This window comes from Beta vulgaris, chromosome 8, assembly GCF_026745355.1.
Source record: "Beta vulgaris subsp. vulgaris cultivar EL10 chromosome 8, EL10.2, whole genome shotgun sequence".
Lineage (NCBI taxonomy): Eukaryota > Viridiplantae > Streptophyta > Magnoliopsida > Caryophyllales > Amaranthaceae > Beta > Beta vulgaris.
In genome coordinates, this window is record NC_079209.1 from 49,732,023 (window position 1) to 49,750,812 (window position 18,790).

The 18,790-nt window shown below is 35.2% G+C and overlaps 1 protein-coding gene across 1 annotated transcript; it reads right to left on the reverse strand.

Moving 5' to 3' along the window:
* Positions 1-381: 381 nt before the first annotated feature.
* On the reverse strand, positions 382-18,541 carry LOC104883967 (ATP-dependent DNA helicase Q-like 3). The gene is made up of 21 exons (XM_010668546.3): positions 18,333-18,541; positions 16,754-16,828; positions 16,481-16,652; positions 16,247-16,354; positions 16,119-16,126; positions 15,931-16,014; positions 13,189-13,329; positions 13,063-13,097; positions 11,082-11,165; positions 9,471-9,559; positions 8,527-8,679; positions 8,333-8,429; positions 7,528-7,531; positions 7,257-7,406; positions 7,078-7,170; positions 6,669-6,734; positions 6,401-6,531; positions 5,952-6,049; positions 5,676-5,803; positions 2,113-2,213; positions 382-1,057 (listed from the first exon to the last, which is right to left on the reverse strand). Exons 3-21 carry the CDS (start codon positions 16,629-16,631, stop codon positions 607-609), a joined length of 2,172 nt encoding a protein of 723 aa, XP_010666848.2. The 5' UTR covers positions 16,632-16,652; positions 16,754-16,828; positions 18,333-18,541; the 3' UTR covers positions 382-606.
* Between the last annotated feature and the right edge of the window lie 249 nt (positions 18,542-18,790).

Below are 18,790 nucleotides of genomic sequence, written 5' to 3' on the forward strand. Positions count from 1 at the left end.
TTTTTTCCTACAAACTCTATCTTTTTCTTTAATATTTGATATTATTATGTTATTCCATCTTGACTTGATTGACTGCTACGTGCCTATTTTGGATACTATGAATGTACGAATGGGTTTACATGGTAAGAGAGATTGAGCATAAGGTGTATCTAACATGGAGAGATAAAAGAGAGAAACAACTTGTGACAAAAATATGTAGAGCTTTACAAACAAAAAATTTCAAAAAAGAAGCAAAATACCTTTTTTTTTTTTTTTGAGAATCATATACTTCATATATCTTGGATACGGTGAAAAAATAAAAAATTGGACAGCAGGAAAATATTTTTTCCTAAAATTCTAGAAGCATGTAACAACAACACGTCACTCAAAATTTGGGGTCTCAAATAGAAGTGTAGATCAAAGTATAAATTAGCCAAATTATAATAGTGTCGCATTGGAAATTCAACGTAACACATAATATGGACTCAATTTTTTTGTTCAGTAGATATAAGTTTAACTGAGAGAGTAATACTGTAATACTACTTTAATGCAAAGAGTTAATAATGACCACAAAAGAAAGAACATAATGTAGAAGGCAAATAGAGAGGAAAATGTGCTTAAAGACTACTACAACCTCATCTTCTTGTCTGCAGTACCAGAACCATTTGTAGAATTCCTTTTAGAGTTAGAATGATGGACTTCACCACCCTTTGGTTTGGTGCTCCTCACAAAGTCAGAGAAGCTCGGAATAGGTGGTAGCACTATTTTTTTCGTGCCGCTCTCCGATGTTCGAGTAGCTGAAGGTAGATCCATTCTTGCTTTTTCATGGATGAGTTCCTTCATAGCTTTAACGGAGTTCATTGAGGAAGTTGGCTCTGGCACGGTATCCTCCTTTGGCTTCAAATTCTCCATATTTGGGGTGTCAGGCTGCAGCCTGTTAGTTATATCAGTTAAACTTGCAGTTGATAGCCACCTTACTGTACTAGCCATCTGTGATATATAAAATGATTTCCCGCTCTTTCCACATTTTTTATAGCACTCATTTTCAAGGATGGTAACAGCTGATTCGATGTCTAGCCTGTAGAAAGAAAATGAGCTGATTATCCACAGTTTCTACTAGAGAATACCATTTGTAAAATATAAAAATTAATTAATTCATGAGTCTGAAATACAATAAATATATAGTCCTACAACTTTCTAATATATAACTTTTTAACGAAAGAGTGGAAAGGAAAATTAAAGAGGGACCCTTTAGATCGGAACCTCTCACAGGATATCCAGTTTAGCTTTTGTAGGCCACGCCCTTTAGAGTGGAAGAGGAATGATACGGGAAAACCCCACCTCAAAGAACCGTAGCTGGTGGAGATCGAAATTGTGACCTCAAAGTCACTGGGCAAAAACCCCACCAACTACACCAGGTACTACTAAGTGAAGCTTTCAAAAAGATATCCTTCTAATTTCGTTTTTATAAGATAAAAAAACAAACAAGCTACATCTGCCTTCTCTTGAAGGCAAGATAATAGACACCCACATGCCCTCAAGAAAATGTACTTGGAGCAGCGATATTGAAGATAATTTGTATCACCACTAGACAAATACAAAATCTCATATAAGACCGCATTATCATAACTTACGGTAAGATAAGGGTAACTTGTCATAAAGGGGCCACTTATACTCCTTTAAGGTATAAGATGACTCATTATCTAAAAATGACCCCATTAACTTATAAAGTAACCCTTTTAACTTATAAGTGACCCCTTTAACTTACAAAGTGAAGTAGTCACAAAGTGTGGTAGTCTTACCATAACTTCATTGTAAGGCAGACTTACTAAAAGACAAAATTTTAGTATAACAGCTTGTGATGCAACACAATATTATCATACACGTGTTGCTCAATCCCTCGAGTACATTAGAAAGAGAAAAAAACCAAGCAAAAACCTATCAGACTATTCTTATAAGTGCAATCTAAACAACAGATATGTCCTAATGATAATTAATTCGGTACGATCCCAAAACAAAAATTGATATATTTATATGAGAAAGGAGAGAGCAACCAGGGAAAAGAGATGAACATAAACACACTAAAGGAAACAAGTGAATCCTTTCATTTTGAAGATGAGCTATTACTCTAACCTGCCAAGCCGTTCTTGAGTCTCCTGCATAGCTTTTAACAGTCTTTGCTTGCATGATTCTCTTAACACATCAGATATTATATTCTTGTCTTTTCTACTAGTCTGCAGTATGATTATAAAGGACATAAGAATGTATAATGAAAAACAGAAAAACAGAAGACCAGCTCAGCAAAAAGGTCTATCATGCAAGTAAAATCTAAAACAGGAGTCATGCTAACATTCAGTCGTGAAAAACCAAACAATCAAACACCATTATGACGGCATGTTCAGTTTGTTAGTCCAGAAAATGAAGAGGATCCAATCTGGATCAATAAATCACAAACCAGTTATCTTTCCATGATGTCAAATTGCCAATGACCCTCTCCTATAATCAATCATAAACATACTGAAAATCACTTTTCTTTTATACATCATTATTTTCCTTAGGCTGAGAGAAGAGTGAGCATAGACATTAAAATTTTGAATGTCAATTGCATGATACGTATCGAATCAGAAATCTCTAGTCTAGGAAAATAAATCACCAAACAGATAGTCAACAGAACAACTTCCACAAATGGTAGGCATTTGCTCAACATCTATTGCAAACCAAATGAATCAAAAAGCAAACCACCCAAACTCCAGTATGCATTGCTTTTACTGCTATCTTGATCTTGAAACTGGAGATAAATTATTGCTTCTTTGGCAGCACCACATGGAAGCAGAAACTCCAAAAATCAGCCAAAATCATAGAATTGAACCAAGCTGGTGAATAAATTTGACAAGACGTGAAGCAGGAAAGAGGATCAGAGAAGAGGTGGGTTGAGCGGAGAAAGTAAGATGACGTGCTGCAAATCAAACTTCCCCACAAAAGAAAGGTCTAATCGAGCTAATGTAAGCACCGGAATAAGGAGGCTAGATAATTCCAGGATTGCAACAGCAACTTCTGAATCAACTTTTTTACAATTGCAAACTTCTAAATCCTAATCTTCTGCTGATTCAATTCTAATATGAAGTACAATTACATGTTTAGGTTGCAAGGCAAGTGCTTTGAGTCATATCCAGCACTTGAAACTCAAGTGCAGAATTTTGTAAAACTAGCAGAAATTATGAAGTTTATACTGGATAAAATAAGTTGTAAAGAATAAAATTGGAGAATGAAATAGATGAAAAAAGTAAACTATTCAGATATGGCAGCAAAGAAGGCTTCATGAGCAAGTAGAAACATTGCAGTTGACATCTGACAACAGCCTTTAGCCCTTTACCAATAAGTTACTAGCGATCAACATTAGGAAACTTCAAGATTCAGATAGTAATAATCGAAGTTTGAGACTGCAACTAGTGAACCAGCTGAAACATTTTGCTGACATGTTTTCAGACAACACCACATCTAGAGTCACAGAATCAGAATAGCAGTGACGAGGCATGTAATTGTCCTTTTTTAAGGGAATATTGTCTTCTCAGTTACTATAAAATTCATTATCTACTCATAGCATTAGGAGACAACTTCAAGGCAATGAACAAATGGTAAGAAAAAATACAATGTCCATTTGAATGGCTGATGAATAAGCAGGAACAGCTAACTAAGCTAGAAACTATGGCAGATATGAGAAACTAAGCTGCTTCAATAGGCAAGAGAATTCCAAAATGTAGAGCAAAGTCAAACCTTATATACACAAGGCAAGTATTGTAACACCCCTAGGTGTTCAGAGAGTTCTTAGAAGACAGAGAAAGAAGCGAGAAGAAGGAGAAGAAGAAGAAAGAGAAGAAGGTGGTCGGTCGGCCAGCCAGCGGTGCCAAGCACAGATGATTGGTTGATTAAATAGACCGACCACCTTCTTCTCTTTCTTCTCGCTTCTTTCTCTGTCTTCTAAGAACTCTCTGTTTTTTTTCTTCTTTTCATAAGAACTGGAGTACCAGTTCTTATTCAACTCTTTTACCTTGCTTTAATAAATTTGTTTTACTTTTCTTTTGTTTTCCTTTTTTTTTTTTTGAAACCTTTTCCTTCCTTTTTGTTTTCTTTCGAGATGTCTTTTTTTTTTTTCAATTTGCTTTTTCTTTTATCATTTTCTTTCTCTAGTTTTTTAAACTATACCCATATACTACCTTTAATACTTTATTCTTGTTCTTTTTCATAAAGATTCTTAGCACACTACCTTCAACTTAATATATTTTTACCATCGGGTATTACATAGGTGACTAATTTAGTTTGTTAACTTACTTTTGTAGACGAGATTTTGTAGAAGGAACTTTCTAAGGGCGACTTTATTATTCGTATTTGCGCTACTCGAGGTAATTTCGATGTCCATCGTACTCTATTTCCTGTTGTAAGGCGGTCACCTATGGGAATGTGTGATTATGTAGTTATAAATGTGATAAGTAATTATGGACTAATATATGAGAATTACTAAGTTAGTATTTACTAGTAAAAGAGTATGATTTTTGTATTACTATAAAACTTGAGTATGTTATTGTAATATTGATAGTAATATGAATCTTTTTATTATTATGTAATTATATTGGAACAATGATTAGTAATAAGTATTATCATGTGCTTATTCTTGTAATGAACTTTTGACTTGAATATTTTACAATATTGAGAAGACTTGTGAAATTGTATGGTTATTAAATTGAGAACTTGTGTACTTTATGATCCTTTTAAACAAAACTAAGGAGGGTAATGAAGCCAGGAAGGGTGTTGAACAGGTTGCCCTATATGATAGTATAGCTATCTATAGGTTGCTGTTATACGGTACAAAACTGTTGTCTTCCTTCTATTTGTTGTGATCCAAGTAGAATGGGTGTGCACACTAAGGAATAGGGACTCTATGATATTGGCCATAGTAATATTGGGGTGACGACCTCTTCTTGAAGTAGGCGGATAATAGGGATTAGTCCCGGCCTACTGGCATTCACATTTCCTCACTTAATTAGAATTATTGTTGGTAATTGTGTGATTATATGTTATTTGATTATCTGACGTATGACTGGAGTTATTAATATAAACGTTTTAGAGCCCAAACATGAATATCATTATTATTTGTTCACCTTTCCTTCTAAACCCATAACTTACTTTTAAAGTTATTATTTTTATGGGACTGAGTCGAATTACTCAGTTTTTTCTGATTTTTGGGAGTTCTCTCTCGTTTTGTCTTCTATTCTGTTCAGGTTGGACTTGATGATGGGATCTCGTGTGAGAAAACTAAGATAATTCAACTAGATGACTCATTTAGTTGATATATCTTGGAATTATTTATTTTTAGTATTGTCTAAACTTTTGGTTGTAATAGTATTCTTAACTTCAAATTTCTCCTTTCTAAGATAGTTGGGTTTATTTAATTTTGTTAGCCTTTCGTTTACTCTTAGAGAGTAATGGGCGGTAATATCCTCCAAGTTTGAATAAATGATTTCTGAAAACTATATTTATTTGACTACATATTTATTTAAATTTGGAGAGTGTTACAAGTACTAGCAATAAAGTACCCAGAAACTGGAAATACTGAAAGGCTCAAACTGTTCACCCATTTGATAAGTAATATTCACAAGTATTGGCACGACATGTGAAACGACAAAAAGAGTGAAAAGGACCTGTCCCTGAGGGCCTCTGTTCTGATAATACTTTTCTTCTGCTCGCTGCAATATATCAAGCTTCTCATTTAATCGAGATCTGGATGGCAAGCTTGAGCAGCTTAGGCTCTTCAATCCTTCAGTATCCTCTGAAAATGAAAGCGCACCAGTGATTATAATGATAAGGTAGAAGAGGAAAAGTTGCTGTACGAAGCTCAACCAAAATTCATTCACAAATAACTGCTGACTCATATGCTCTTTTGCGAAACTCAACAAATAAGTTAGATAGGCTATTACCTTCAGAATCAGATATATCTTCCTCAGAACCACATGATTCATCATCACTACGATTCCAAAACTCACTAGATTGTTCTCCATCAGCATTATTTGAGGAACTTCACAAAAGAAAGGAAAAATTATCAGCATTGACAGTAAAGACAGCATAATGGACACTGCAGAAAGAAAATGGAAACATATTGTGAAGCATATCAGAGAAAGCAATGTAAGTAGATCCAACAATACTGGTTTCTAATGATACAAATTAAAAGCCCAACAAAACACCAGCACAGCGTTGAGAGCAAGATGTCCATTGGGCCTATTAAGGAAATGTAAATGGATTCAAGTACCACAAACAAATAATAAATTTTACAAGGGGTTCGTCTATACATAATTCCCAATAATAATTTTCTGATATGTAATCATTGCCAAAATCATAATAAGATATCAAACTATTAAAACCAGAATACCTGTCCATAAAAACACGCGCAATCATGTTTTTCTGTCGAGAAGCTGAGGAGCTTAACTGTCCTAGGTACTTGGAAACTAAATTTGGCTGCTTGCAAGAGTCACATGTTTTTCCACAGAGAGATGCAGGGGCCTAGAGTTTGAGTACAAAATACAGAATTTAGAACTTCAGTTTAGACGGAACAGAATAACCATTATATAGATACGTTTATTTGTCTGGGGGAGGTGGACACTAAATCATAAACAGCGTGTGCAAAAATCACCGTTCACCTGTTCCCCAAAGCACTGAAGGATCTTCTTCCTGCGGCAAGCAGACTCTTCGCAATACTCAACCATCTGTAAACAGTCGAACATACATGGTCCAGAGGCAACCAGGGAATAATCTCTATTATATAAGGCAACACATGGGGGACACCAAAAAATAGAAAAAGGAATAAAAGAAAAAAAAAATAGAGAGATAACTACCTGTTTCATTTGAATGAAAAAAAGAAGGAAAGTAGGACATTCAAAATAAACATTAGTTTTTTGAAAAAACAAAATGTAAAGACGATTTTTCTACCCAATTAATTTTATTTTCTACTTCACACGCTATCGCACGCATTGCGTGCATGTAAGACTAGTCAGTTTTCTATATCCACCAAGGAACCCACCCTCCTCTACCTTTCATACAAAGGATCACCTGTCTAAAATCATCCAATGACTTCTTCAACGATACATCTGCCAAGCTTGAAGACTCCGATTTCTTGCTTTGAGGCTTCTTCAGAATAAATTCCTAAAACATTAACATTATAACAACATGAGCCACTTCGTAGCAATAATGTAGCTTCGATGTGGTTATCCAGTACATAGAAGTCCTACCATTCTCTTGCGATCATCAATGCTATAATATAAGACACTTCGACATGGTAACTGATCACGTCCAGCTCTACCAGACTCTTGATAAAATGCTTCCATTGACTTTGGAATATTGAAGTGACAGACGATTCGAACATCCTTTCTATCTATTCCCTGGACATTGAGCCGAACAAGTCACCATATTTATACACTATTTTTGCAGTGCTGACACAGTAAAATTTCAATAAAAGGCCTATAAGTGCTTTATAATATACAGGAAACTGGAAACCCATACCATCCTGCATGAAACACATCAGCTTCAATCACTTTCGATCCTCATTGGAGCTCCATCCCAGATAGCACCAAGTAATGCAATGTATGCAACAATAGTATTGGTTAACTTTCAGGGCTCAGGTATTAAAAAGTCAATAGCCATGCCTTACAAAATAAGCAAGGAAGAACAACGCAACATAACTTTTTCTGTTGTCCTTGAAGGACTGCCACATAAATATATTACATTAAGCAAGGAACAACTTTTAAATAAACAGTACAATAGTCCAGTAAACTATCTTTTCTTGCTTAAAAATGATTCATCGGAAGTCCAAATATAGATCCAAGCATGTTCCCGAAAGAATGAAAGATTATAGGTGATTCTATGGCATATGATCTCAAGTCCTCTATGTTACATAAATAAGTTCATAGTGAGAATGCAAAAGTGTCAAGAACTCAAGATTGCCAGATGATGCAAATTCTTCACAGCACAGGATACAATGTATAAGCAGCCAAAGTTTACATTATAAGCAATTAGGGCCACACCAATTTTTTTAAGAACTATTCCGGAACCGCTTAAAATACTCTATGGCAGAAAGTGTCATAATTTATATTTTGGATTATCCATTTTACTGCACTTACCAATAAATCATTCACCCCATCATCTCTTTCTATTCCCACTATGTTAACAAATATTGGGTAAACATAATATTTGTAAAACCAACTATAGCACTTTCAGAAAGAGGGTGTAAGAAGATGGACTTCTTACAAAAACCAATTTAAAAACCACCTAAGTATAATGATACATGTCTATCATAGGCAATTCATACCCAAAGGCAACTGTCGCCACAACAACTTGTATCCTCGAAGAAACCCAATCATCCAAGACAGAACTTCGTAATTTATTATTCAACCCTGCATGATAAGCTACGGAAAGGGAAACAGAAAGAACATATTTAAGCCAATAGTATCACAAGAGGAGTTGTATTGAAAAAAATTATAGGAAAGACCATGATTCAGTTACCAGCGCATGATATGTCATTAGTCGACAAGTGGGCAGCCAGAGCATCACAAGCTGATCTTTCAAGGCAGTAGATAATGCCACAGACATCTCCACAGGATTTTATTAACCCACATATATCAGCATACGTATCATCCAGAAGATCCTTATATCGAACTGCATCATTAGAAGCATACTCAAGAAGATTACCAAATTAATGAGACACCAATTACAAGGTAACAATTATAAACTAATACATACATGCTGCAATCAGGATATCTGGAAAACACGGACAAAAACAAAGAAAATCGGGAAGAAAGGAAGAAGCTTTCTGTTAGGAGTAGAAATATACTCCTGCATATAACTTTGGAATCTTTCGGCATGACATACACATATCTTTCAGTAACCGTGGCCATCACTTTAATGAGAAAACCAATTTCTTACTCACTTCTCAGACGTGGCCATCACTTTAATGAGAAAACCAAAAGTGAGATATTGGGAAAAAAATTAGATGCCACAAGCCAACAGAAATTCAACTAGCATTCAAAAAGAATGTTCAAGACCATCACTTTAAACCGTGAAGTACACCACATAACGTACAGATAACACGTAGGAAAAAGGATAACTGAAGAATGTACAGAAAGCAAATCATCTAGATATGACCAACTAAGAGGTTGAGATCTCTTTTGCAAATGCAATACATACAACGTCTATACTACTCTATACCACTCATCACAGTTTGCTTTTGTTATGAATTCTGACAAGAAATAAATGACACATATTCTTATATTATCCTCTCAATGCAAGGTCTCGTCACAACACTCTTTTTCGTCCTCTTTACACTGTGTTATTCTTTGATAGAGGATAAAATTTTAATTTATTTCCTTACTTTTCCTGTTAGACAGGTAATGGAACAAAAAATTGAAAGTAAAAACAGAACAGCCAAATTAAGCTCATCAAGCTTTCACCTTCATAATATATATTAGGGCGATTGAAGGATGACTTTAAGATTAAAGGATTATGCAAGCATAATGATTCAATCACATCACTCTGAACCCTACACCCAAAAAGAAAAGAAAAAGGAAAAGATTAGCAAATAATAATATGAATAAAGGTTGATAATACAAGAAAAGCAGGGGAAAGATAGAAGATTCAACACAGTTCTTAATACAGGGAAAAATAAACAACATGAAGACATCTAGCATTAAACATCTGTGACTGTTGTATTTAGGTGCTGATACATATAACTCAATTTACCAATTTTACTCAATATTTAAACTGAAACATCTTTAGCGTAGTTTCTGAAATATTTCTGACACCCATCATACCGTATTGTAATTGACATTTCCTATGACAGAAGAGAAAGCATTAATCTGATGAGTATCATACGTTTATAGGTTTAACTGTTATGCTTCAATCCACATGCGTTCCTAGTAAGCTGTACCAGCTATTTGTCCTAAAAGCAGGTGATATCTACTTCAGGGTTCCCATCTTTTCTCAAAAGAAAAATATAAGCCTAGGGAAGCCAGTTCAGTAATCTAACACTAATATTGATCACAAATTTATATTCCCTCTGTTAGTCATTCGTTGTTCCAATTTGACTTTAACGGTTATCAACACAACTTTGACAATCAATATCTTAGTAAGAAAAAATATGCTCAAAGCGGGGTATATGGATAGTACAAAAGTCAAAGTGGAACACACAGTCACAAATGGAAAAAGTAAATTTTATTGGAATCTGAGAAGAACTTCAGAAATTTTGATATCATCTGTAGTATTATAAAAAAAGCAGCGGAAGGAATGAGCCTGTGAAAATCAGGAGATGGAAATCAGAAGACATTGAAAGTAAATGCAGAGAAGCGTGGTGGACATGATTGTAAATCTTGGATGCGGTCACAATCATGGTAAATGTTGCAGAACCACTTGTGCGGGCAATGTGCATGATTTGAGGTTGTTGAGGCCAACTATCTCAGTCGCAGTAAGCTCAAAAAATATTGCAATGTGGTCACGATGTGGGATTTCACGAGATTGAATATCATGGTGGTGGACATCAAAGGTCTTAATGAAATAGACTGGAGTATACTTCCTCCACCCTAAGAAGTTGAAAATTCACAATTGAGTTTTCCTAATATGTTATTAAAGTTGCAATCACACAGCTTATGTATTAAATTAATTTGAGGATGAACATAAATAAAGATAAATGTTATCCGGAAAGTATAAGATAATGCTATCACTTTTAAAACAAGCGCAACAAACAACGTTTCCTAGTGTTTGTTTTAATTTCAGAATGTATCCATTTTTTGGGGTGGATGTACTCAGAGAATCCAACTACAAAGAGTTGGAAGCTCCTCTAACAAGCCAGTTGGCGAGAAAAATTAAATTCAGAAATATTTGGCAGGAAAAAAAATCATAAGACCAACTCAGAAAAGTTATTAACATTTCAGAATTAAATTGCTAAGGCTGAGATAAACAACATCAAGTGCAAGTATTGTAATTTAAACTGCTGCGAATATTAGTTACGACAATCACTAAATTACTTTGAATGATCTAAAAGAATAAGAGATGTATGTTCAGCTCACTTTGGTGCAGCAGTTGCTGTCAATGCCAAAATTGGAACATCTGGAAGGATGTTTCTCAAAGAAGACAGTTTGCGGTAGCTAGGCCTACAAAAATATTGACACTGTTAATAGCAGAAAAATGAATCCAACAGCAGATAGATGCTAATCTAAACAAAGCTTCTCATAATTGCATTTCTGTAAAATTTGGCATTGACATTACCAAAATCTATGTTACTCAGACTCTTTGAAGTGTGGGACTTGTTAGAAGAATCTGATATGGATGCAAAAGGCTCATGTGTGTTTGCTGTTTTCCGATTTCCAAGGATCACAGTCAAACATAATTATCCACTTGAGGTGTTGTATGCGTCTCAAAATGGGTACAGCAAGAGAGTTATATTGTTAGCGTGAGAGTTCTATTTCTCATGGACTACAGTCTGAGCAGGCTGTCTGGACGAGAGCCTTGAGGCCCTTAACTAATCTTCTTCCTAGAAGATGTCAGCATACCTTCTGATAACCACTTCTCTTATTACATTTATACTCCCTCTTCAGTCAGAAAAAAAGCATCCTAATTCCTAAGCCCTCCGCCCATGCTGTAAGCATGATTTCACAAAATAGTTAATCCTTATTTCTTTTTCAAACATGCTATTTTGGTCAGGGGTATTCATATTTAGAAATCAACTTGGTAAGCATTCAGATGTCTACTGACACTCTTACTTCCCCTTTTGTTAGTACCTCAAATTGATTGAATTGATTAGCCTAGTAAAGTTCACATTACTTGATACTTACAACTATGAAGGAAATTAAGTCAGGAAGATTATATGATGATTGTCATTTGTCAATGCACAAATCTACTACGCAAACAATAATGGGCGTTTGATATGGTGGAAGTGGAACTTAAACTTGGCAAATTGAGAGTGGCATGTGAATTGAAACTTGGTGAGTGGAAATTTGTAAAAATATTGCCAATCCCTTTTTCAATTAGTAATAAAACAAGTCGGGAATAATTCAAAGATTTAAAAAATACCCTTACTCACACCTCATCTGTTTCCTTTTCACTAATAGCAATATAGCCATTTACTCCTTTTCCGATTCCATCTCTAACCCCCACCCCGCAGGTCTAAAATTGGTGGGAATTAAGGGGCTCTACTCCCTTTCCCCATCCCATTCACAATTCACATTCCCCTCGTACCAAACATGGGTTACATGGGATTTGTGGGTAATTGGAACATGAACTCCCATTGCCCATCTCATTTCCCACCTACCAAACACCACATAGGGCACACACCAAGAAAGGAATCACAAGCAATCACATGAAATATAGAGTTATTTATATGCTTTCCTTGGTAGGCAAAGATCAAAATTGACAAAATGATGGTAACAAAATCGACTTCCGCACCAGTGTAATGCTCATTAGCCTAGTCATACTAATGTAAGTGATAGGTCATGAAAATTGGTACATGACAAAACAATGAGATAAATGACCAGTACTTCCTGAAAATTCCTCAATAAAGTTGTTCACCATTACTCTTATGACCTAAAACAATTCAATTAGCGAACTTCAATACGCTTTACCTCCAACATATATCACTGAGACTGCAGAAGATAACCCAAACATAAACTCCAGACGCAGATAGGAAGATATTGGCTCCCGCAAAGAAGCAATGTGGATAAATTGTTATAAAGAGCTATTATATATTAACGGTTTATTCCACCAAACAATGACAATAAAGAGCGATGCTGTCTCAACCCAGGAGAAGGAGAGATCTTTACTTTTTTTTATCTTAATCAAAGTGAAACAGTCTTGTGCTGATGTCATGACATATCATATGTGATAATGTGATAATGTGATTATATGAGTTGTTAATGCACCCAAAAAATAAAATCAGACAGCTCATTGCAAGAAACTTGTATGAAAAGATCAAGATAACAAACCCAAAAATAACAACCATGACATTCAATCACTTCCTTGATGAGAAGTTGTGAACTATATTATGGCACAAACCTGAAGTCATGACCCCACGATGAAATGCAATGTGCCTGATACATTTGATCAAAAAACAAATTTCACTTTATACTTCAAGGAAACCCACTCTAGCATTCCATCATAAGCACAGAAATAACAGCACACCTCGTCTATGGCAATCAGATGCAACAGCCCCCTGCCATGAATTTTTGACAGCTTGGCACTGAAACCTGATGTTGCTATCAACTCTGGAGTAACATACAGCAGCTTCAAGGAAGGCTTTCCAGAGTTCAGGTCCTCGTAAATCTAAAGGCAAGACAACAAGGTCATAAACTGCAAATAGGAAGATATAGGGGGGATAAGAAACATATCAGTGATATTGCTTGAATAAGATTAAAAGATCAGCATAACATATTGACAAACTTGGAAAAAATCATCAAATTTTCACAAGCAAAGGCAGCCTGAAAAAAAAACGCAGACTTAAAAGAATTTGGTTGCTTCAAATCCACATAATGCACTATGGTGCTGAATGATCTCCTGACACTCTGACAGTATCTCGGGGGAAAAGTTTGCTTTGGTCAGGTCATCTAATTGATATTACTAGCACTATATGCACGCAATGCATGTGAAAGTATGCTACTATCAATATTAATATTAATATTAACATCAAAAAGTGTTAAAAAGCTAACTTAAGAGTGTAATATTTATGGTAAATATTGATGAGCGTTATGACTTTTTATTTGCATTGCTCTAGTGTAAAGAGTAATATTTTCAAAGAAGGACTATGCCGTAGGATATGTTATCTTGTATTTGGTAGATAATTCAACAACTCACCTTTTAAACAATAATCTAGGTTATGTTTTTTATTTATTTTAAAACACATATTTATAGGCGTATTTTATGAGAAGTACTAGTTCCATTTATCTTAATGGGGTAATTGAGGTTTTTAGGCATACTATGGTTAGTAGTGTTTCAAATAAAAAAATAAATCATAGATTGATATTATCTAATGATGTATGTTCATCTCTTTAATTATTTACTATCTCAACTAATTGTGAGCCCCAAAAAACAATGAATATTCATTAAGTTTCTTAATTCTTTTATGGTTTATTTATGCATTGTTATTTGATATTGTTAATGCAACTGAGAGTTTAGATAGTAAGAATCTCCGTAGATCTTTGTTTTTATAATTGTTTGAAAATTGATTTAGTCATCAGATTATATTTTCAACTTCCTCTATTTTACAATTTTATGTATTTCTTTTTGTAATGTAGAACTTTCCTTATTACCCATACTTGTAAATGAGGGAAGAATTAAGAAAAAAAATCTTTATTATTTTTTGTGAGATTAAGGATATATAAGTCTTTTTTATAGGGGACACCATAGCTCCCCTCTTGGCTTATATAATAGAGAGATAATATTCATATCTAAAAAGTAACAATATTTTAGGACATTAAACGAGCCAGTACCACTGGTCCACTCCTCATGTCACACCTGTTCAGAGTTCAGACTCTATATTTGATTCAGTGATCAACATGTACAAGTTTCCGCGGTATCTCAAGAGTCTGAAATCGACCAAAAGGCATGGCCCACATATTTTAAAAGCTGGCCACCTTAGAATTTAAGATTAAACAAAGGTTTCTAAATAGAGTGGAATGTTGAGCTAAACTTTACGTAGGGTTATTAGTATGATTTCTACTACAACCTACTCTTTTATTTCTTTCCTCTTCAAGCTTCTTATGTTTTTCCTTCTGAAAAACCCCATTTCTTCAACTTTATCTTTTCTTTGTGTATCCTCTTTCCTCTTTTATAAAAAAAAATAATAATACAAGTCTTTCTCATGTCTTGTGTTCAAAAGAAAAAAAATATTCACCTTTTTCTCCAAATCACATTCCAACTTTCATTCACCTTCTGTCTTCAAGCTTCAAGTGCATTGGAAAAGAAACTAAGTATCTTCAATCGTTTCCTAATTTCAAATTTATTCTAATAAGAGATTCTTCAAACTTCTGTACTCAACCAGAGGTGATTTTACGTTTTCTAATCTGTACAAATTTTAATCTGAGTGATGGCCCCCTCTTTTAAATATAATGGCTTTCCCTCCGCTCGCTGGAGATGTGCAGCTCTAACAATTACAGAGCGTTCTCTAAATGCCTCCGAATCAGCTAGGCATTTAATAAGGAAGATAATTCTAGGATATACAGCTAATTTCATCTCTACTAGAGGAGTGGGTCCTGCGGAAAAAACTCTAAGCCTTGCCAATCTCCATACTGGCCGAGGAAAGCTCTGCATGCCTCCATTACCTTTTGGGAAGCCTACACCCAATAATTATCGCCTACCTGAAACTAATTGGTGAGTATAGCCTTCACAAATGGAGGATACTGAATTGGTAAGAATTGATCAAATTAAAACTATAGCGCCATCTTTGTTGGAATCGACATTTGAGAGATCCAGGTTACTCTGAATTAATTGTAACGTGACGCCGTGAAGGCAAACAGGATCAGAATCAACGTCTCGAAGTAACATCTGGTCATGAATTTAAATTTTCTTGCACCACATTAGTGTTTAAATGTATTGCGAAGGGATACCTGGTGCAAGCTCTACATTCATGCCCTTCCTTTTTTAGCACTCGAGATTACATTGAGCTTAGTCAAATGGGATTTGTGTGGGCAAGAATAGCACCATCACAGTTTCAGCGCAAATAGTTTAGAACTTCTATCAAGATATAGCATAGTCCTTTAGGTTGAACCTCGAGCATCCAACAAGGATTTGTGAGATAACAAACCCAAAGGCCAAGTCATAAAGCTGACACAACAAAATCCAAATTGTGCATGGTGAGATGTTTGGCTTCCATTGTAAGCCACTTTTCACAAGTGGCAATTATGGAATTGCTGTTAATCAAAGACATACCTTCTCCTTGACACTGGAAGTCTGAGTTGAGGAGAGAAATTCAGCTCCAATGCCCTTCTCCTTCAAGGCCTTCACTTGGTTTTCCTACAATAAGAGAATTTTCAGGTGTTTGTCACACAAGATCCTGTAAAAGAGGAACAAAAACAAAAGAGAAAAAGGTAATTGTACAAGGAAGACAATGCCCTTACCATCAAAGCTGACCACAGAAACGGAAGTGATCAATTCAAACCCCTAGATTTAGAATTCGGACATAAATCAAAGATAGTTTACAATAGTCCTCAAGACAAAACAATCAAACAAGACAAATGACATTCACCTATCAAAGGACAAACAACAAGGACGATCCCATTTTTTGCCAGAGCAGGAATCTGATAACACATTGACTTTCCTCCTCCAGTGGGCATAAGACAAAAACAATCCCTTCCTGCATAGAAGGGTCGAAATCAGAAGATAATATTTGATGCACGACACTATCAAAATGGAGTAAATTGCGTACATTACATCAGTAGTAACGATTGGAACTCGAAAGTGGAAGACTACAAGTTACAACCTGATAAAACAGCTTCAATCGCCTCTAGCTGCTTGCCTCGAAATTCAGAATGCCCAAAATGCCATCTCAAGATTTTGACCAGAGCTTCCTTCCCACAAATATTCTTTGAGGTCCCACAAATAGTTTGCACTGGTAATGGTGATTTCTTCATTTTACTACTGGATTATAAACCCTTCAACAATGAAACATCACAGAAAATATTATGGCAAGAAGTAAAATATTACTACTAATTTATTACCATTTACCAGAAGTTATGGCAAAGACAAACAATACCTGGAAAATGGTACCACTTTCGTCAAACTGACAGCCTGAGTAACCCGTTATAATTTGGTAGTCAGGGGCTTCAATCTGATTTCAGAGTATATAGCAGTTACCAACAATAACATAAAAGATCCAGCCAGTGCAGATGTTAACACATTAAAATCATCAAGAGAACTAGAGAAGGTTCTAGGAGGAGGCAGGGAATACATAAAAGAGCAAGTTAAATCAAAAGAATGCGTCCACGACAGCGAGAAACTCCCCAAAGAACAACCGAGCACCTAACTCTTCTAAAGTATAACCACCAAAGAAAAACCCCCTAAAACAAACTTCTTATCTTCTTCACTAGACTGCCTGACACCAATATTCAGGCGATGTCATGCATTATTCATTGTAAGTCTAATAGTACAACCCAAAAGATTATGTAACAAGAATGGAACGACAGAAATAAGAAAATGCAGCAAAGCCGCATCATTTGGATCCCAGATCAAGAAAACATTAACGATACACTACCTCCATTTCACAATACATATAACATTTGCTTTTGCACGTACTCCAACACGCTTTTTTGGAAATCAATATCTCTAATTGGATAAAAGTAAAAATTATAAAAAAAAATTGATATTTAGAATCCTCACATTGATCGAATTTAACAGCATTCTACTTGACTATGTTTTTTCTTACATAATAGCGAGAGAGAAAATTGTCGAAGTTGGTTTATGAGTAGTGCCCAAATGAGAAAGGGTACATATATTGTGGAACGGAGGTAGTATACGGCATAAAAGAGAACTCGGGAAACAATTAAACCAATCTATTAAGAAGCTTACTGGACGCCTGAAATAGCAGAGGCCAAAGCCATTGAGATGGGGGTGCGCTTGGGAAAACGATTTGGCTTGAATCAAGTGGTGGTTGAATCTGATTGTCAGACTATCATAAATCGTCTTCGGAAGACATCAGTTTTTCTCTCGGATTTGGACAATGTATTGTCGAATATTATCTCCTCTAGCATTTGTTTTCAATCCCTAATATGGTCCCATGTAAAACGAGAGGGCAACTTTGTCGCTCATCATTTAGCTAAGCTAGTTCCTTTTGGTGTAGAACAAATTTGGGAGAACCACTATCCACGTGAAGTGGCTCCTTATATTCTTATGGATACTTTGTCCCTTAATTAATCTAGCTTATGCTTTTCCCCTCAAAAAAAATATTAAGAAGTTTCGCATTTTTGAAATAAACCGATACAATGAACTGGAGACATTTAGGTGTATATGTAGCGACAAACAACCATGAACATCAAGAAAGCTAAATTAAAACAACTTAAGCTTAATGTATGGACATTTTATCAAGCAAAAAAACTGAAATACATACTCTCTAAAAAGGCATTATTTTTTTAGCTATCCACCAAAAAACCTAAAGCAGTCTATCAAAATTCGTCTACCTTAGTCCTTACAATTAAATTCCTAATAAAAATTTAATCCAATGTAATCAGCGAATTCATAAATAATCGTAGAATAATTCGAGCAACAAAATGAGTTCGTCGTTGCGAGAGGAGATAATTACAATTAACTTCGATGATGGAAGAGAGAGAAATTCAAACCTTGCATCGCAGGAGAGTTTCTAACAATGCAATTGGGAGAGTTTTGCCGGGAAGAGGAAGAAACTAAAAAGTGAAATTGTGAAATTGAACCGAATGATGCGACCACAAATCCGGCTAACCAAATTGGACCAGCCGAGTCCACACTCCACAGTCTACTCTTTGGCTAGGGCCTAGGGGTAAGACATGGGAAGTAGCCCAACCCAAGACCCGATCGGGTTCCGGAAACTAAGACGCGAAGTAAACCATTGCACTTGAAACTTGATAAGAGATTCAAAATTATCTAACTTAAAACTGACCTAATCTCAATTTGACCTGACTCGATATTGACCTGAATATTTTCACTCAAACAATAACGTAAAATGAAACAGCATTAACTTCTTATTCTTTTATTGTATTTTATATTAATATTTAAAACATTTTTTGTTTATCAATTTTTAACCTTTTATTTTTCTTGTATT